This window comes from Trachemys scripta, chromosome 12 (assembly GCF_013100865.1).
Source record: "Trachemys scripta elegans isolate TJP31775 chromosome 12, CAS_Tse_1.0, whole genome shotgun sequence".
Taxonomy (NCBI): Eukaryota; Metazoa; Chordata; order Testudines; family Emydidae; genus Trachemys; species Trachemys scripta.
Genome location: NC_048309.1, coordinates 15,576,217 through 15,596,944, shown reverse-complemented (window position 1 = coordinate 15,596,944; position 20,728 = coordinate 15,576,217). Strand labels below are relative to the sequence as shown.

Genomic DNA, 20,728 nt, shown 5'->3' with positions numbered 1-20,728 from the left:
GGGCTGCCCGGCAAACCGTGAAGCTGGTAGCGCTCGGGCAGCCCTTTTCGCGTGGCTGGGAGTGGGAGGGGGAGGGGCGGAGTTAAGGCAGAGTTAGGGCGGGGCTGGGGCGGGGAAATGGGCGGGGCCAGGGGGTCCTCTTTTTTTATTTGTTAACTATGGTAACCCTAACCTAGACCATACCTGACAGATGTTTGTCCAACCTGTTCTTAAAAACCTACAATGATAGGGATTACACAACCTCCCTTGGAAGTCTATTTCCAGAACTTAACTATCCTTACAATTAGAAAGACATATGTGAAGATTTTTATCAGGTCCTCTCTCAGTTGTCTGTTCTCAAGACTACATGAACCGTTTTTTTTAATCTTGCCTCATTGGTCAGTGAAATAAAACTAAGACTTTTTGGCGGAACTTCATATACAATATCTGACCAAGAACCCACACCACTCAGTAAATGGTACATATACATTTCCTGTGCAAATACACACTGCATCCCGTCCCTCCTCTGGTAATGCTGCCATGACTGAGTTCTTTTGCCAAAGCTTTGGTCTTACCGGCTGGGTAGGTGTATAAGTCTTAGATTCCTTCCTTAATTTGAGCAGGTGCCTGAGAGGTCTCCTACTGCCTTAGTGCCACAGACTCACTGTGTGCTTTAAGGCAAGTCATTCTGCTACTCTGTGGCTCAGTTTAACCATCTGTAAAATGGAGGTGGGCTTTGAAGCTTAATTTCTTAATGTTTGCAAAGAGTGAGATATCACGGAGATGCAAAATATTACCATTAGTAATTGTGTGTTTGCAGGTTGAATTGATCTTGTTCCTTTGTGCAGCTTATTGTGGTGTTGCTGCTTTTGTGAAAACAGATGTCAGGTTTATTTCCTGCCTCCATGTGCTTGGTGCGTTGTTCTGCTCCTCCCCTCCACCCATTTTGTGATTTCATGCTTTTCCCTTCATGGCCTCTGAGTGTTGCTCTCCTGAACTTTTCCCCTCCTACTCCTCCTTAGCTGCTGCTGCCGCCCTTGCATTCCATCCAGACTGCGTTCTCTTCCCTTAGCCACTGATCTGCTCCTGCCTTCAGTAGTAATCTTGCTCTAGCTGCATAAAGACTCTCATTAGTTCATGGGTTCTCAGATGGAGGGGGGGTCATGACACCCTGTCCTTCCCATGTTGCTAAGTGGGAAGGGTCCTGCTATAGGATAGGTTGAGAAGTACTTAAGTAGTATTTGTTTGCTTTATTAATTGTCTTTTGTGATAGTGCCTAGGAGCCCCTGCCATGGGAAGTGAATTTACCTTACACACTTGTAGTTTTTAGTGTGAATGGCGTCAAAATCTTTAATCCAGAGTGTGTTGTAATTTTCTGCTGCTAAGATTATACAGTTATGTTGACCTTTTCTCTTCTGCTTATCCACATGTGTAGCGAGCGAGCTGGTGCTGCCTAAATATCATCCTCACTCCATTGGAAGCAAGTTTCCTATCCGTGTCTGGATATTACTCAAACTATTAATTAACAGTGTGACTCTTCGTTCACTAGGGGTGAAATGCAGATACCTAAGAAGGCAATAGTCTGGATTAGTGGCCACAGTTTACAAGGAGGGTTTGTTCCACTGAATGCATGTAGTCCTGTTGTCTATCCTTGGGCTACTTCCAGTGGCAGACCCTCCCCGAGTACTAAGAATGCAGAGCTGATGTTTGTGCAGCACTTGTATTTCCTTTCTTCCTCTCCCCCACACTTGTGGCATTAGGCTTTCCCCCTTCCTTCCATGCAATCTTATCAATGTTGGTGCAGGAGCTGTCTCCTCTGCAACTCCTGACATCTGGAACAGACTCCCTGCCTCACTCTGCTGCACTATCCTGACTGTTTCACTATCAATCTCAACTGCAAATTGCTCTTATGCTTCCGAAGGTCTTTGACCTTTTGCTGGGATATTGAGTCAAACTATGTGAAGTATTTCGGTTGTACTGTTTGTATAAATGACATTTTGCAAAGTAAAACTGGATGATGAATTGCATAGCATGGAACCCACCTTCAGTCCATTCAAAATAGCCTCCAAGATCATCTTCCTTGCCTGTTTCCCTGACCACATCACCCCCTTCCATTGGCACCTGCTCCTCCACCATATCAAGCTACTGTATTTTATTCTATTAATAAAAACAAAGTTTGTACTCCACTATGCTGTGCACTAGCCCTCACTAAGAAATGTCATTATTACCCCATCCTTCCTCCTCCAACCCCCTCTCTTCCATCTTGTACCTTTCCTTTATTATGTAGTATCTGATATTAGCATGTAAGCTCCTTGGGACAGGGATTTTCTTATCTGTATTGTCAGGCACCAGTACGCTGATGAGTGCTGTATTGATATCTACCCAATCTGAAGCTCATGGTGGCAACTTAAATTAATCTTCTTTTCTCCAAGCAAAATAATAGTAAATTTAGGATAAAAGCTGAACAAATCATTGTTAGTATGAGTTAGAATGATAAAGGACCCTACTTAGACACCTTTACTCTTGTTTCTCTCTTTAGTTGGCTTTCTCAAAGAACATTTAAGCAAACTAACCTTAACAAATGGGATAATTTCCCTTCGATCTGTAAAACTTTCTTCAATTGCAGTATTTTCATGATGTGGATTGTGTGGGGAGAACTGAGGCTGTGTTAGAAATCACCTGTTCACTGCATGTCCCAAGACAGAGGCAGAAGGTTGGATCCAGAATTCAAAAACTGATTAAATTTGAGGGACAAATTGTACTGAAAATACACTTTTTCTGTTTACAATCTCTCTATTTTTAATATCCCGATGATTTAATTTATTTTTGAAATTATTACCAGAATGAATTTTCAGGCTATGGATAGTCCTGTCTGCCTTATAGGTCACACCACTTTACCGAGATCTTCTATGATCACAGCTTTTTACTGACAGATTTCATATAAATAGCAACAATTCGGTAGGTTTCCTGTCTCTCTGCAAACAGAGGGTATGTTGAGTGTCTTGGCTTCAGACAGCCAGCCACACGTGTAACTCTTCTGTTGAGATCTGCAGTAGTTCTGAATTTTTGCTTCATCCTTGATAAATTTATGAGAAAACAGTAAAGCGACCCTCCCGAAAAATGTATTCCAAGATTTTTTGGCTTTTCTTCAAGTGAGTTGTGCATTAATATATTCAAAGTGTTTTTTTTTCTAGGTATGTCATGTAGGTCTTTTAATGGATTTTTTTTTTTTAATTCTGTCAGTAAAAATAACATGGGTTATAACAGGTGTTTGAGTTTTAAATCACACTTTGGTATTATTTATATCCAGGTGTTAGTGATGGTTTTGGAATGGAGTGATTTATTCTGTCTTTGAAACACAGGCTGAGCTTTTAAACAGTAAGGGCTGTTCCTGCAACGAGCCATCTCTGGGTGGACTGCCATTAAAATCTGTGGAGTGATATAGAGAACTTATTGCAGGATCAGAACCTTAAAACACCTATTACATGTGCACCTTACATAGTGGTATACCCAGAAGATACCAGAGAATCTGGCTGATTGCATTGTTGCCAGCTCTTATGTCATTATCTCAAGTTTTGTGATTTTTGGAGCTTTTCATGAAGCCCCAGTTCCTGGAATCTTCTTGCATGAGAGATCTTACTTTTTTTTTTTTATACATGAAAGTCAAGGTAAGTATCAGGACCTCCTGACTGAGGAAGTAAGTTCGAAAACATGAAACCCAAAAGCTCAAAAAGCAAATAAAAAAAAAAAGAACCTAAAATTATTTAAAATCTCACGATTTTTAAAACAATCCCATGATTTTGGGCACCCAACTCATGGTTTTTGAACTCTTGGATTTGGCTAGACTGTGGTTGCTTGAAAATTCCTCAGGTTGACCTAGATTCTGTATTTCTGAGTAGGAAAGAACGATGTGCCATATCTTATGGATAACCTGAAATCAAAACATTTCCTTCCATTCCCAGACTTAGCTTTTGAGAAATAAACATACTTTTGATCAAAACAGGATTCGGCTCACACTGATGTTCATTCTGACAAGGCTGCACTGCCTTTAATTCACAGAAGCAACTAAATACATACATACGTACACATAATAAATATATATATATTTGTTTTTCAGGTAAAAGAAGTAGAAGAAACCATAGAAGAGATGTTAATAAGGCTGGATGAGTTCTGTGGCATGACTGATGTGGTATGTGCTTAGCTTATACTCTGATTCACCCCTACTGACGCTATTATCAGCTCTCTCCAGTAGGTTTCTGAGGAGGCCATGTTGGTAGTGATTTAGAAACCATGCTGCTCAAACAGGGCAGCAGTCAGCAGTGGGGAGGGGAAAAAAACACACACAAGTATTTCCTGAGGCAGCCATCTTGATAACTCTTCCCTCCCCTGAGATGGTTTTATTACACAGAGCAGTGACGGTTGAGCCACAAGGTGGCAGTCTCGTGCACTAATATTTAAGACCCTAGAATGGAGCACTATATTTAACTTTCACAAGCTCCATACAGTTCACTGTACAGGCATCTAGGAGATCTCTTGATCTGCTGTTATTTGTACATGTGAAAGTGCAACACGCACAACTTTTACTTTTTGCTTCTTCTTTTTTTTTAGTCTTTTCCCCAACTTGGTTAGTATCATGCTATATTTTTCCCTCTGAGTTTGATAGATATAGTCAAATAAACCCTAATGACATACCAGAGATAGAATTGAATGGGGTGTTTTTTTTTCAGAAGACTTTATTTCTCTTGGGAAGCTTCCCTTTATTTAAGAGGAGTTTTATGGAACATTCTTTGAAGACTCCATGTTCTAGTGTCTCAATATTTGGATCACTTCCAGGTGGTGGTGGTGCCAGGCTGGCTGATGTGGGGGCAATGGCATCATTTATTTAATATTATTATTTACTGTTTGCACTATGGTAGCAGCCAGAGGCCCTGGTCAAGAATTAGGGCCTTTTTGTGCTAGGTGCTGTACAGACATAACAAAACCAATCCCTGCTCCAAAGAACTTGCTGTCCATGTGTAAGATGAGACACAACAGGGATGGGTGCAACAGACAAATCAGGGGAGACCAAGGTAACAGAGGGATGATCATGATTGTGTGTTGAGCAGTGGTTGTACCATACAAGCTCCCCAGCCATTGTCATTCCCTAATCATTTGTGATGAACTTGAGAACATCAGGAGAGTGGATGAGATACCGTTGGACCAAGGAAGTATATTGCTTTGCTTCTCTGTGGTCTCCTGCACTGAGAGATCCAGGTGCATGCAGGCTATTTGGAGGTGGTCATGATAAAGAAAACAATGTCATTTTTCAGACAACTTTACCTCTTCCTTCCTCTCCCTGATGTGGAAGAGTTCAAACTGGCTAGGGCAATCCAAAGCTGCAGTGTGCATCTTCCTTACACATTAGCGGGTAGGACGGTATTTCAGGGGGTCTCTTACAGTTTCATAGTGTGGATCGTGTTTGAATAGAGGGATTATCTCCCTTCCTATTCACTAATGTGCAGACCATCTATCTCCCTGTTCGTTAGCAGCCACACGCATTCCTCCTCCACGCCCACTTGCACTACTGCATACATGCCTGTGGCAATTACTACATGGGAAAGTGATATTGAGTAAGTGTTAAATGTACCTTTAATAATCTTGGTAAAGATATGTAGCAGCTGGAAAGCAGGAGGAGAGCCAGTTGCATCTGACCAGCCAAGAAATTCTCCATGAACCAGAGCTTGGGGAACTGCTTCTCTATGTGATTCTTGGGAATTATGCAGCATAAATGGAAAGGGGCAGGAAAAAGTCCTCACCATCCAAGATCTCCTGTGATAATGAGGAGGGGCAATGGGAGAGTGGGGGGAATTAGAAGGTCAAGGTTGTTTGGGCAGTTGCAAAACAGATATTCCCCATTTTATATTTTCTTAAAGTGCAAGTGAAAGGTCTGACTGACAGCCCTGCAGAGTGAGTCCTCTGCTATCCACTTCTTCTTAGCATATGCACAACATGCCTCAGGTGTCACGTAACCAGGATTCATCCCCAAATTTGGTTCGCTGGTTGGATCACTAGCTTCCCTGGCCTGGGCCGAGTACTCACACGGAGTGCGATGTGAACACTGATCGATGCACCCCCAAACAGATACCAATAGGCAGGTGTGTGAACTTCCTTCTGCTGCCCTGCCCATGAGTCTCATTGTTGTCCTGGAGGGAATGTCATTTCTAAGGGGAAGAGGATAATTCTGTCTCCAAACCATTTGGTCCTTTGCTTTCACAGTGGAATGACCAGTCCTGGCGGCAGGCTTCTTGAGGAGAATGCCCACTTCAAAACTTCAGTGCTGAGAATTTTCAGAAGCTTCCTGCAAACTGGATACTGGAACACTGTATCCAATTGCCACTCCTTTTCCTGCTCCCACTCAACACTGAATGTAGCTGTGTCAGGGGCATAGCCATTTGTCATGAAGAGAAAGTATCATTATTTTCGGAAGAAGAGATTTTGCATGTTGATAAACAGAGAGAGGTCTTCTTGGGTTTCTGAGGAATTCAGAGGAGAAACCTCTTGAAAGTACAGTTGAGCATTAATGGGCATTCACGCAGTCCTGTTTCCATTCTGCTTTTGACAAAAATAGCTGTAAAGGTGCATATGAAACTCAGAAGTCTGAGTATCTTGGCACCTATGCATAAGTTTAAGATGCTCTAATATGGCATTTATAGTCTGTCCAAAATGTAGTATATTCTGACCGCTGAGAGAAATCACTCAGGTTTCAGGACCAAAAAGCCGTCTAAGGTCTTTTGTAAGATGAGGACTGTTTCAATTCTATGTCAGGAGCTGCTCAAGCCAAGTGATTAGACTTGATGACTCTGCGCTGCTGGTGGTTTTATTGCCGATGAAATAAAGGACAACCAAAGAAATAGTCCATCTCTCATCTGGATTTGTCCTGTGGGAGATTTTCATTAAAGCTTCTGTGAGCATTGAATCCTTCTGCCTGTTGGTCAGGAGCACACCTTACGCTGTTGGCTGAATCCTGTAGGAAATCATATCTTGCTCAGGTGAGGGGTCTGTGAGCTTTCAGAGCTCCCATGAGATTTTCCATTTTTCCAACCTCCTCTACAGCAAACACTAACCTAGTTTCCATGTTTCATCTTTGCTTTACTCATGAAAACATTTTTCCACAACCTGCAGGCTATGAATAATTAGCTTATATACAGATTATTGACCTTATCTGGGAACATCAAAGAGCTGCACTTTGTGTGCTGATTTTGTGCCTTGCAATGCAGTACCTGCAATGACCGGTTCCTTGCAACAACAACACATTAAACAGTATCTGAGAATCTGATAACCATCATGTAATCTTTGGATTGACTCCAACTTTTGTATTTAACAATAATTTGGCCTTTTAACATGGCAACAAGAGGCAAGGGGAATTTTTTGTGTGTTTCAATCAGGTGTTCCGTAAAGCATTTACATAAGGGTAATTTTTTTTCTGCTTTGAGCATGCTGCTTGTCTTCACCAGTAAGTGCTCTTGACACACAGGTTCTAGTAGTAAGAGGCATAGATCCAGCCACAGGAAGATGTAGTATATGAGAGCTTCCATCTTAGGACCACAGATGGTGTACCTTGGGAGGTATAGTACTTTAACCAAGAAAACTGAACTCTTCTATTTATCTGTAGAGCAGGTAACATGGGCAGAGCAGGGTTCTCACAACATCATTTTTGGTGGTCTCAGAGTGTGGCCAGTCTCGCAGTCCTTGCCTCCCGTGGCCCTTCAGCGAGAGCCTGCCTCAGGGACAGTGGTCGGGAACTCACTGGTCACCTGTGGAGTCCCAGGCTCCCCGTGCCCTGGTCAGGCAGGAGCGAGTGAGCTGCCCCAGGGAGCGTCCCAGCGACCAAACGCCGCAGCCGCCTCCGGCGCTGTGCATATTAGCCCCACGTGTCTTCAGAGGTGCTACCTGGAGCCCCCGAGGAGGCTGTGTGGTGCAGGGCACCAATCCCTGATGGCAGCGCCAGCATAAACACCCATGTAGCACATCTCGCTGCCCTGGGTAACAGCTGTTCAGGAGCAACAGCTGGGTGCTGCAGGGAGAGGCTGCCGCTTTGCCCCCCCAATCTCCTCCCATGCTTTGGAGGCTGTCGTGGCAGCAAAAAAAATCTGCTGCCGGCCCCAATTAAGAAACACACACTTCATTGTTCTTCAAATCTGCCTTGAACACATCGGGGTGGAGGGTTAGACAATCTTTGGTCTCCCTCTGGGACTGCCAGCATGGGTGCCAGTTGTAGAGCTGTTTTTAAATGTACAACTGTCCGTAGCACGTGGACTTGGACCCAGCAAATTAATTTCACAGCCAGCCAAGTATAATTAACAAGTTCTGAGTTGGTCCAGATTTGAATTAGTGACCTAAGGGTGAAATGTTGATATCCTATAAACAATCTAATTCTACTCTCTTCATTTCCTTCTTGGAATTGCTGGGGTCTTTATACCCGCTGCCCTTCTCTCCTCTTAAAAACAATTCATCTTCCCCCTCCCCCAACCTACTAGCTTAGTCATATGTGAAAATTCACAACTTTGCTCTGATTTCTAATCCTTGAAGGGAATGCATGGACACCTGGAAATCTCTGCTGGTGTAATCTCTTGCAATGGGATATTTCCCATCAAGTAGAATATCTATTATTGTCCTCCAGAGCTGTATAGTCTTTCTTAGAAATAAAGTACAGACACTGAGATGTCACCACATGGGAGGCTCTGAAAGCAGAATACCCCAAAAGAGGTGTGAGATGTTACAGCTGTATCTTTTCCCTATTTTATTGCCCCCACTTGTCTTTTTAGACCAGTGATACTCAAACTGAAGCTCGGGAGCTGCAAGTGGCTCTTCAATGTATCTCCTGCGGCTCTGCAGCACATGATATTAAAACACTGTGTGATTTAATTATTAACCTGTCTAAACTATTAACCAATCAGGATGCTTTTACTATGTTATTAACCAATGGTAGAATACTTGGTCGTCATTTTGCTGTGAGAATAATATATGTAAATATATAAAAAAGGTAAATGAAACAAATTCACGCTACTGTGCCTCTTTTGGGTAATGTTGATCACTAATTTAGCCGCTGAACCACTGAGATCTGAGTATCACTGCTTTAGAGAGCTCTGTGCTGTGTTTAACCCTTCGTACATGACAATGGCCACGTAAAGTGTTATATTAAAAAATAAAGTGAATAAATCACAATGGACGATGCACTTGAAGATTTTTGGATCAGACTTAGAGGAGATTTCCATGTTGTCTTAGCTTATGTGCTACTGAGGGTAGTTTTGTCCCTCATTGGGTGCAAATCCTGAATTCTTCACAGGGCTCTTCTTGCAGACAGCTTTGCATTTTGTTCAAATTTCATTTGACTTTGTTCTCCACCCCACCCATTTCTAAGGATGCAGACTTCTTTTGGCAATTCTTTTGTCTTTCTCATTGTGTGCATTGATTCAGTATTGCATTACAGTCCACAGCAAACATTTTCTTTAGGTGTGTTTGTCTAACTGTATACCAGATCCATCTAGCTAATATCAAGAAGCACCTTTCAGAATTCTATAATGTGTTTCCAGCTGAGGTAAGATGTTTTGTTTATTGTGTGTCATTTCTGAGGATCTTTTGTTTTTCAATAAATGACACCCCCAATAAAACATGCTAAAATCTTATAACTAAAGATGGATAAGACTGAAATCTTATTTGGCCATTTCACTTGTGTTTTCGTTGTTGAATTGTCATGAATTTGTTTTTTTTAATAAGCATATTAGGCACACAACTGTGCACTCACAATTTGTGTCTAGTGTGCTCATGCCATTACCATGATATTATCCATAAATTTTGTGAGATCATGTGCAACTGGCTAATTGTGCATAGCTGCACACAATTACCTGGTTTAGCAGCACAGCAGTGGTAACTCTGCATGCAAATTAGGTGTGTGATTCAAAGACTCTAAGCATGAATTTGAGATAGGCTTGAATTCCAACTAGAATCTTGCTGGCAGGATGTTGGTTTTTAACCTATAAAACCTAGATGTTTTGGGACCAGTTTTTGTGACAGATCCCCTTTTTCCCTCCAAGACTTACAGCCACATTTGAAATTGGCAGAGGCTGCCAGGCTGGAATGTCCTTGATCTAAAGGAAAGGAAATCCATTCTTTCTGTGTTTGTTTGTTAGGACGGGGGCAACTTCTTTCAGAACTCACTCCCCTCATTGATCTTTCCAAACCTGCATTTACTAACCTCCCACCTTTGCTCTCTCTTTTTTCCAGCAATTGGGGAGAAAGTAAACTGAGGGCTAGGGTGGCTATATTTATGGATAGTCCCTTTTGTGTTATTTTGTGTGTTTTAACCCATGGGTTGGGTGTCCAGAGCAGAGGATGGGAACCTACAGATATAGCTTCTAATTTCAAATAAATACATCTCTGGGATTACCAGATTTTGGACATAATCTTTGACTTCTAGTTATTGTTCCAGCCACACACATGGATTCTGCATTGAATATGACTTCATTTATTAACTATAAATTTGTTTTAAAATATTAAGATATCAAAAATCTATCCATGTTTAATTGGCACCCTTTAAACTCCAGTGTGTGCTTTGGTTCTAAGGTTCCGACGTTGGCACAGTTCTTATTTAACTGATGCCACTGGAACTCCACTGCATGTTTTGGTTCTAAGGCTTTGACCTTGATACAGAAGGCTCTCCCATTCAAGGATGCCATTTTATGTGCAGCATTAGGTTTTGCTGTGTCTGGATATCTGTCCTATTTGGAGCTTGCATGCCGTTCCTGGCTTGTGTTTTAGTTCTCCATTATTACTCGGTTTACTCTCTGTGTTAGGCTATTGCTCTCAGCCTGTTCCCTCCCTGAGATTAGTCTTGCTGACTCGAATTGTTGTTAAACAAAGCTCAAAACGTTTTAATCTTCCAAGTTAACATAGCAAAGCTTAGTAATGGGAATAAAGATTTTTCCTATAGACCATTGTGCTCTGGTACTTGTGCTGAGCACCCAGTTTAATCTTCAATAAAGTAAAGTATAACAAATTGCATGTAGGGGAAATTAATCTTGTTTTATCGTGTGGAATTTCCAGACCAGTCATGCTTTCTCTGGCTGGAAAAGGTTACTATACCAAGAGAAGTACTTCCCTTCTTTGTTATGGGCTGACTCCTCTTGAACTTTTCTGTTGCTGTGGTTCTGCAGACGACTGCAGAATGACTCTTCTTGAATCATATTTGCATATCATTTCCTTTCATCACTGACTGCTTGCTGGAAAATTTGCTCTCCTGCATCTTGTACTAGTGGTTTGTTTTTGCCCTCAAAGACAATTTAGATTTTATTCCATGGCTGCTTTGACCTTGCTGTGGTGATAATTTTTGCCCTCACTGTACATGGTCTGAATAACTTCTTAGTTGTTTTGGCTACATCCCCAAACTGTGTGTGTATGTATTGTAGTTATCTAGTGGTAGGCTCTCTAAGTGGTTTCTCCCCAGCTCCTTCATGTTAACCAACACTGGAAAACATGGTTTGCTGCCTTATCTTGGATAATATGAGGGTCAATTTTCAATCTTACGCAAATTAAATGACTTACCCCAAACTTGTCACCAATCAGTGTTTTATAAATATTGTGTAACAGAGTGTTCTGTCTGCCCCTGGCCTAAAGGGCACTAACTAAACGATCCCCAGACTCCTCTGTATTAACTGTCCCATTCTGTATTTTTGTTTAACAGAAATACCTTTCTTTTAAAAAGGGAAATGAGAGAATCTGGTTCCCTTTTGAGGGGATCTCACTGTCTGGGCTGGTTTTCTGTCGGATATAATGTGCATAATATGTTGTTCTTATCCAAATGTGTACGTATGGGTGCGTGCATTGATGCATACCATCATACCAGACCAAATGGTAAGACCATCGCATGCATAATGTTCTTATGTTCTTATAAGTGTTTATCCATGCAAAGAAAAGTCTTGATTTAATTTGTTCATGTTAGGAGTTGTGCCAGTATAACTATTTTGTTAAATCACACCCTTCCCCAAAATAGTTCCACTTAAAAGTTTTTCCAGTATCCATCACCCCAGAAAGCACTGTGTAAGTTTCTTTACTGCAGGCACGTTTAAATTGGGGAAATCTCAAAATACACAGCAAACTCCTGCAGGGTCAGCCAGCACAGCTTCATTCCCTTATCACCTCAGCTGAAAGACCCCAATTCCACTCTAGTCAGTTCCAATAAAACCTTGTTTGCCAGTGGTCTGAAAAGGGCCTGGGGGAGAAAAAAAATCCTCAGCCTCTGGGACAAAACATCTGCCAGAAAATGCCTCTGGGGAAGGCTTCCCTGAGCTCCTAGAGTGAGGCAATTATAATTCTAGCCAGAGCCATGACAGCCCACAGGTTATGTAAACCCTCTTCTGCTCCATCCCACTTAGGCCCAACGAGATTCCTTATATAAGTAGGCCCAGCTGCCCTTTTTGTTCCTTTGGTTCATGTGTTGCTACTGTGCACCGTTTATCTAATGTCATTATTTGCTTGGGTGCTTTGCTGCTTTGTTTTTGTTAAATGAAGGCCTGAAGTTAACTGGAATTTCTTTAACACTCATATTCACTTAAAAGAAGCCACTTCTTTGCTGGACAGAAGTTAAAGCCGCTTGGAGACAGTCCCATCAAGAGTCCTCTTCCACAGCACTGCTTCCTTTTGAATGAATGGCTTTGCAGCAGTTGTTTGGGGTGTCGCTTGTTGTGTTGGGCCCTTCATTTTTTGGTTCCTTTGCTGCTACTTTTGATGCTTCCATTGTTGTTAATTTAGGAGGGGAGAAGTCAGCAAAAGCAGAGAAGCATTAATTACAGCCTTTTCACTGCTACTGTACAACCTTTCTGGAAGTGCTCGCAATCTTTTTTTATGGCAGAACCTATTAGCACACAGAGAGGGGCAGGTTTGCGCTGATACTTTAAAATGAAACGAGCATCATACTTTTAAGAATATGCTGCTGCCTGTACAAACCTCCACACTCTAATGGCTCAATCCAGCAGTCCTTACTCAGGCAAAACTCCCACTGATGACAATTCAAGGTGTGGGGGGCTCTGCCTGAGTAAGGACTGCAGGGTCAGGTCCCTAATCTGCATAATAATATAAATGATTTGGCGCAGTGTACAATTTTATAGATTCATTTTCTAATATACTAGTCAGAAGTCATGGTGCATTAGATCTTAGAAGTGAAGAGCAGGAGGAATAGATGTTTCTCAATTCCTGCCTTATCCCTCACTTTATTTTGTATTCTCTGTACTACTTGCGGTCCCAACATTGGAGGACAGGTATGGTATCTGACTAGTTCTCACTCAGCTAATCACTGAAGGCTGTTTATATGCCAAATAGGGTAATACTCAGTTTTTACTAACTTCATGCTTCGCAGAACTCCAAATAAGGAACAGACATTTATATAGATGATGCCTCCAAAAAACTTGAAAATGATTAGGCTGCTGGTGCACTGATATCACTGCTGATCATGATGGCCAATACTGTGTCGTTTTCTTGTACTCCCCATCTCTCTGTATCTAGTTGCTGTCTCTTAGCTTTCATACTTAGACAGTAAGGCCTTTGTAGCAGGGTCTATCCTTTGTTTTGTGTTTGTACAGCACCTAACACAATGGGCCCCCGATCTCTGGCTGAGTCTCCTCGGCCCTACAGTATTACAAATAATGTTAATACAAACAGCCACCGTTCCCATTCGATAAAATAAAAATGTATGTAAGGGGTATAAACCCTCCTGCTTCAGGGTACAAGTTACCACTAACTGACAGGAGTTAGGAAGGAACTTCCTCTGTGCAGTTTATGCCATAATTGTGCATCATGGATATTCTCGCTTCTTTAAAACATCTGATACAGCGCACTGTTACAGACAAAATACTGTACTAGATGGACCACAGGTCTGATCCAGGATGACAGGTCCTACATTTCTGGGCTTAGTCCCTGTCTACAGCACAAATTGAACAATGTTAGTTAAGTTTAAATGGTCTCTGCCTTTCTTATTGGGTTTGGTGACGGCCAAGGCACTGGGTCTACACTAGAAAATTAGGTCAGTTTACGTTTGTCAGGCGTGTGAAAAATCCACCCCCCTCAGCGGTTTAGGTAAACTGACCTAATCCCTGCGTACACAGTGGTAGGTCAATGGAAGAATTCTGTCTCAGGGAGGTGGATTACCTATGCCAATTGGAGAACCCCTCCCATCAGCATAGGTAGTGTCTGCACTGAAGAAATGCAATGGCGCAGTGTTTTAATTGTAGACAAGCTCTAAGAATCAACCTGTTTTTTTCATCAGCTACCAGGGCTGATAGCTGGAGGCTAAACTACAGGTTATCCTTATCAAAAACTATTTGAAATTGTATTCCACCCAATATGAATCAACGCCTCTCAGATCAAATCAAAGTCAGGGGATGGAAGGAAAATAAATACATTTTTAACCATGATTACTGTATTGACAGAACTGCTGAACAGAAAATGTAAAGCTCTCTTGAGAAAATATTTGTGGGGAAGTAGTTGGGGTCTAGTGGTTAGATTGGGAGGCGGGCAAGGACTTGCACTGTGTATCATGGGTTCTACTCCTGGTTCTTCCACTGACTCCCTGAACAACTTGGGAAAGTCATATAACTTCAGTTTCCTTATTTGTATCCTGGGTAGAACAATAGCTGTTTCAATGGGGTGCTTTGTAATTTGCCTAATTAATCATAGAATCATAGAAATGTAGGGCTGGAAGGAACGTAAATAGGTCATCAAGCCCAGCCCCCTGCGGGGAACCAGGACCAAGTAAACCTAGAGTCCTAGACTATCCCTGACAGGTGTTTGTCCAACCTATTCTTAAAAATCTCTAATGATGGGGATTCCAAAACCTCCCTTGGAAACCTATTCCAGAACTTAACTACCCTTAGAGTTAGAAAGTTTTTCCTAATATCTAACCTAAATCTCTCTTGCTGCAGATTAAGACCATTACGTCTTGTCCTACTAAAGCTTGTGCTTTGAAATGGTCAGTTTAAAGTTGCTGTTGAGGTGCTATGTATTTATCATGATGATGCTTTCTGCTGTGAGATACTTTTGTTTTCTGTGCAGATTAGAAGCGATACATCCCAGATCCTGGATGAGACCATTCCGCTCATTAAAGCCAAGGTGGTAGAAATGAACAACATCTATGCCAAAGTTGATAAATTAGAGGTTTGTTACATTGAGATTTGCATTCTTGGGGCAGGGGGCGGGAATGTGCTTCTGAGGTTGCCCTTCCTCTGGAATTGTGCGGAGTGCTCACATATTTGCAACTAATTTTGTTCCGTCAGGCAGTATGTTTTTTGTTTGCTTGTTTGTTTTAAATCAGTGGCCTAAAATACAGCACTTATATAATAAGTGCTTGCGGGATTGGGGCCTTAAAGAATCATTTATTTTCTAATTCACCAACTCCTAGTATTAGATTTAAGGTATCCATAATGATCAGGTCTTTGTGACTTGTAGGGGGATTTATGCCATGGTGTTTACTGTTGGTTTTTTTTTGTTTTTTTTTTAAGGTCAGGTCTCATGTCCATAAGTTTCAGCTTGTTGATAATAGTCTTGTGTAATTTTGTAAAAGATATCTCTGTGCTTCCCTCTTCTGCAGCGTTTTAGTGTTTGGTGTATCCTGAATGAGGGAAGCCAGTACGATTCACTAAGATGATGTCCTCACCATATTTAGTAAGCAGTATATTAAAATTACAGTGTCAGCTCAGGGCAAGGTTGCCTCTGGGATGAATATAATTAAAACATGACAAGATAAATCACATAATGTTTAATATCACTTCTAAACTGACTTGGAGAAGTGGAAGAAGCTAAATGTTCATGGCATCAATTCCAGGTGGGCAGTTCACAAGCTTTGAGCTCAACCCCTGTACAAAGTAGCAAAATAACTCTCCCTGCCCCCACCCCTCACACGAGGTTTAGTGTTGAGGGCAGGAATGGCAAGTGATTTATTTGTATTTAAAGCATTGCATTTTCCAGAGCAAATTTCTTTGCCCTTTTATGCCACCTTTCATCCAAGGGCTCTGAAGTATTTTATATCCAGCTACAGAACTGTGAAGCTGGTAGGTAGTCCTATTTTACAGATGGGGAAACTGAGTCATGGAGCTTCAGGGCAAAATTTTCAAAAGTAAGAGTCTAACGCTAGGGTCCTAAGACAATTAGGTACCACCCTGGTTTTCAAAAGTGCTGAGCATCCCAACCTCAATAAGAGCTATTGGGTTCTCAACACTTTTGAAAATTAGGGAGGTGCCTGAATATTGACATAGGCACATTTTGAAAATCACACCCTAAGTTTATTTGGGCTTCTGTCTTAGCAAATCTTTGCTCTAGTGACATGCCTAAAATTATAAGCAAGTAAGTGGCAGAGCCCCTGACTCCTACCTCTCTTCTGTAACAGTGAGAGAGAACCCTCTTTCACCTACTATTTCTTTATCGATAGTTACTACTTCAGTGTTTAATTTGAATTGAAAATTATTTAAAAAACAAACTTGGATTACCACTTCTTATTTTTTGCCAAGGGTTACAATCTGAGATTTGTTTCTTGGCTAGCTGGGTCCTAGAAAACACTTTTCAAGCCAAATGGAGTATTTGATGCGGTTACTCTCAAGATGGACAGTAATTTTACACCCTGTTGATACCTGTGCTGCCTCTTATTTTATTTGATTCTACTGAGTATGGATAAAAAAAATCTCCATTTCATCACATGAATTCAGGGTCATTCTGGATCATATTATAACCAGTACTAAAAAAATTCTGCAGGCCAGATTCTGTCCTCAGTGACACCTCTGCAACAACTTTGCCATCTGGGGAGGACCACATTCTGTCCCTGGTAAATGGAACTGAATTGACAATTCTGTGGTTATACACAAGCAGGAAGTAAACTCCACTTTTTTCTCCTGTAGCTCTGCAAGGCTAACTAGAGTAAAAAAGTAGAAGAAAAATCACTTTTGCCAGCAAAGTGAGCAGATCCAACTCAAAATACACATAGGGTACTGATCTGTTGAATAAGAAGGTGTCATTTGTACAGGATTTATTTTCAGACTAGAGCTACTCTTCAGAGCCTTGATTCAGCTAAGTAGAAAGTGGGTTCTGTAGAAAGATAAAAAAAGAGAGTACCTGCTGTGAAGAGCTCACAATTAAGACAGTCCTATAAACTCTGCCTTGTAGCAATTTGTGTGTACGTGGGAGAGTATTACAGTGGAATTTGGGTTTTAGTGATCATTCTATTGTGATCATTTGGATATATGGATCAGTTTTTTTCCAAAAGCCAGTTTCAATGTGTGTCTGAAGCTTGTGCTGACCAGTGGGGGGGCATTCAGCTGAAAGAATCATATGGGAAGTGATGTATTATTGTATTTGATGTTTACAAAAGTAGAAAAGAATTTCACACCTTTGAGTGTCACTGGGCTGCAGGTAAAAAAAAAAAAAAAGTTATAGTTGATGGGAGCTGTTTTTATCCTGACTGCTCTGATTTGGCATTCTAGGATGTCTAGTAGGACTCATGCTGTCCTTGCTAGATGGAGACTCTGTTTCTCTGCTTGTGATTGATTTGGCGTTTCACTGTTCTATGGATCTGGATGGTAGTGATCATTCAGCTAGAACACTCCTGTGCCCAGCGCCTCTTACAACTGGATTCAACAAGAAATCAGAGGATGTCTTAGGCCAGAAGTTCAGAGACCTCCGTCTAGTCACTAAGACTAATAATAATTTTGCTTCTGCCGTTTTCTACCCACAACCAATTATAAGTGCAAATGAATTTAGTCTTCTGACCACCAGTTTGCAAGTGCAAACAAATAATGTAGTTTGGAGGTCTATGGTCAGATTTTCAGCCAGTATGCAAGTGCTCATCTAGTCTGTTTGGAAACAAGGAGCAAAATTGTGCATTTGAAAATTTTTGTGTATTGGAAAAATTGGCGCTAAATCATTTGCCCCTGTGAGTAATTACTCATCTTACTGGCTATAGGTGGAAAATTAGAGTCTGGGTTTGAAAATGCATCCCTATTGCTACTCCTATTAATAATAGTGCATTCTGACATCTGTCTGAAGCCATTGATTTGACTCTGGATCAGTAGCCTGGATAGTATTGAAAACCAATGTGCCGATGCTAGTAATTCTCATTAGATTTTTTTTCTGTCCCCTCCCACAGGCATTTGTTAAAATGGTTGGACGCCATGTCTCGTTTCTAGAAGAACAAGTGCTTCAAGCGGAGGGGAACCACAGCACTGTGTTTCATGCTGTTCGCAAACTACTTCAGTCTGCAGCTATACCTTCTTTTAAAAATGTGAGTGTTTGAGAGCTGTTTATAGCACTTGGGGAAAGTGTTGTCAGAAATACTCCACCCTCCTACCACCAGCATGGCCTAGACAGTCGGTTTGATATTTCCGGGGAGTGTTGTAAACATTACACTGGATAATTGATTGTAACTAACCAACACAACAGAAAAATTATTATTTCTTGTAGTGAAATTGAGTAGTTAAAGAAGTCCTTTTCTAAGCTGTTATGTGGTGTTGCTGTGGGTTAAATAGCTTTTGTGTTAAATCTGAGAGACGTACACATTTGGTGGATGGAGAATGGAACTATTCCCCTGTGTGTGTATGTGCACGCGCGCGCACACACACACATATATAGTTTGTAGAATTTGTACATCATCTTGGGATGAAAGATGCTCTATAAGCATCTTGTGTTGAAATTACATCCTCTCCATAGACTTGTCATCCTCTGTGAACCAGCACTAGAGGGGGATGAGGCACATGCTCTTTGCCAGTGGGTTTCAGTAATATTTACTGACAACAGAGGAATGTTGAGACTCAGAAAGCTGGATTTCCTTTCCAGGCACCCTCTTCTCTCCTCCCCTCCAAACCTGTCTCTGTGCCAGTGCTGTCTTGCTCCTCTCTTTTCCTCTTCCCCCTCCAGCTCCTCATCCCAGTCTCCTCCCCTAGCTAGTCCCAGTCCCCCACCCCCCCGACTCTAGCTCCCAGTTTCCTTCCCCTGCTAGTTCCAGTCACCATCTCCATCCTCTTTAGCTCCTCATTTGAGCTGTCCTCCCACGCCCTGCACGCTTGCAGTCCCTCCCTGTCCCAGTTCCCTCCCTCCAGCACCCAGTCTCCTTGTCAGCCTGTCCCAGTATCCCCTGCCCTCCCAGGCTTCCTCCATCAGACTGCTTGTCCTAATCTGCTCCATCTACCTTGCCTCCTGGTCCAGTTTCTGTCCCCAGCAGAAAGGCTGCTTCCTCCTCCTCCTCCATGCTGCCTGTGTGTCAGACAGGGCAGCACTGAGAGCACAAGAAGGACAATCTGCCTGCTTTCAGTTTCTGGGATCAGTGCCACAGCAGCCCCTGCACCTGCAGTTACAGGGAAAGTCCTGCTTAGCCTCTGCCACACTGGGATGGAGCATGCCCAATCACGCTGTGGGAATGGCATGTACACAGTCTGGTCAGTACATAGGAGCTCTCAGGGGACAGAGCATGCCAAACTCTAATGAGTCTCTGCTGAGCATGCGTGAACTGTGATTGTTCAGAGGATTATAACTTGATCAGAGTCTCACCGGAACATCCCTGACACCAGCACGACTCCCCGGCCAAATTTCAAATCCCTCCTCCAAAGCATGGAGGCACAAGAGCTTCTCAATGGTTCTAATAATTTTTTTCACATGGGCAAAGCAACATCTTTTGCTCTGATTTCATTTGATGAAATGGACGAACCGTTTTTGCTATTATTTAAAAAAAAAAAAATTCAGCCTGATGCAGATAAACAGCTTGGAAAATTTCAGTCCGAATGGTTAAAATTTGGTAAGTTATAAGCAACTGGCAACAGGTTCTTATAATGGGAAGTGTTGAGTAACCTTAACTATAGGTTCCACCTATAATAATGATATTAGTGGTAGGGAAACATGAACATTCAGCAAAATATACATAGCAGGGAAAACATTGAGGTTCTCTCTTTCCAGAAGTCAAACTGGGCTGGGTCATGGCGAACTTGTTCTTTTATCTGGGCGCTTTTTAAAAACATGAAAGCATACTCTAAATGAAAAGTCTCTCTCTCTCGTGGTTGCAAAGAAGACTTTCAAACTATGAAGTGAGAGTAACTGATGTAGTGATACCTGCTTGAGTTTGCAGACAGCTTGGAACAAGAGGTTTGAGAACCATTTGGTTTATTTCAATGGGTTGTCTGTATAAAATAAATCACTTTGATTGAAGCATGCAGGAAAGGATAGGGACTGTCTTACTATGAAGATGAGCTGTCAGTAGAGTCTCATTTTGGTGTCTCAAGTGGGAATTTCAGAGAGTACCACTTTTTTTTCCACTTTGACCCTTGTCTGAAACCCAAGGCTCCAAACTGCCATTTCCTTCTTCCTGACCTTTAGCAGCTCCCCGTATCACTGCCACCTTCACTCCCTCTCATCCATTCTGGAAGATCCCATTCAGTGACCCAGCAAATTTGGCAGTTCTCTGTGCTGGGGGGCCTGTTGCCACTGAATGACAAATGTGCGTGATCTGGGATTACCACCTTCCCTTTGTCCCCCCACACCCACACTGAGTGAGACTTGAATCTTACAGCAGCCAAGGCGCAACAGGGGAGCAACATGAGTGGCTGAATCTTGTGATGAGACCTTCAAGGATAGAGAAGGTGGGATCCTGCAACGTGGGTGGGTGTCACAGGCAGGTTTAACGTGTTTGTCTGGTTCTGAAATGGCAGGCTGCCCAGATTTACTCTGACCCATGAAGAAAAAGAGTGGG

At 42.0% G+C, this 20,728-nt stretch overlaps 1 protein-coding gene across 7 annotated transcripts in view; it reads left to right on the top strand.

Annotated features, from left to right (window-relative positions):
- Positions 1 to 20,728, top strand: part of BCAS4 (breast carcinoma amplified sequence 4) — a 62,166-nt gene that overhangs the window by 10,578 nt on the left and 30,860 nt on the right. For 6 of the 7 annotated variants that reach the window (XR_004647821.1, XR_004647824.1, XR_004647822.1 and 3 more), the window contains exons 2-4: positions 4,097 to 4,168; positions 15,061 to 15,162; positions 18,140 to 18,274. Coding sequence is in view for 3 of the 7 variants with exons in the window: in XM_034787121.1 (XP_034643012.1) it covers positions 4,097 to 4,168; positions 15,061 to 15,162; positions 18,140 to 18,274 (309 nt within the window). In the remaining 4 variants the exon portion in view is untranslated. The remainder of the gene's footprint in view (positions 1 to 4,096; positions 4,169 to 15,060; positions 15,163 to 18,139; positions 18,275 to 20,728) is intronic. The other variant, XM_034787122.1, reaches the window with a different exon arrangement.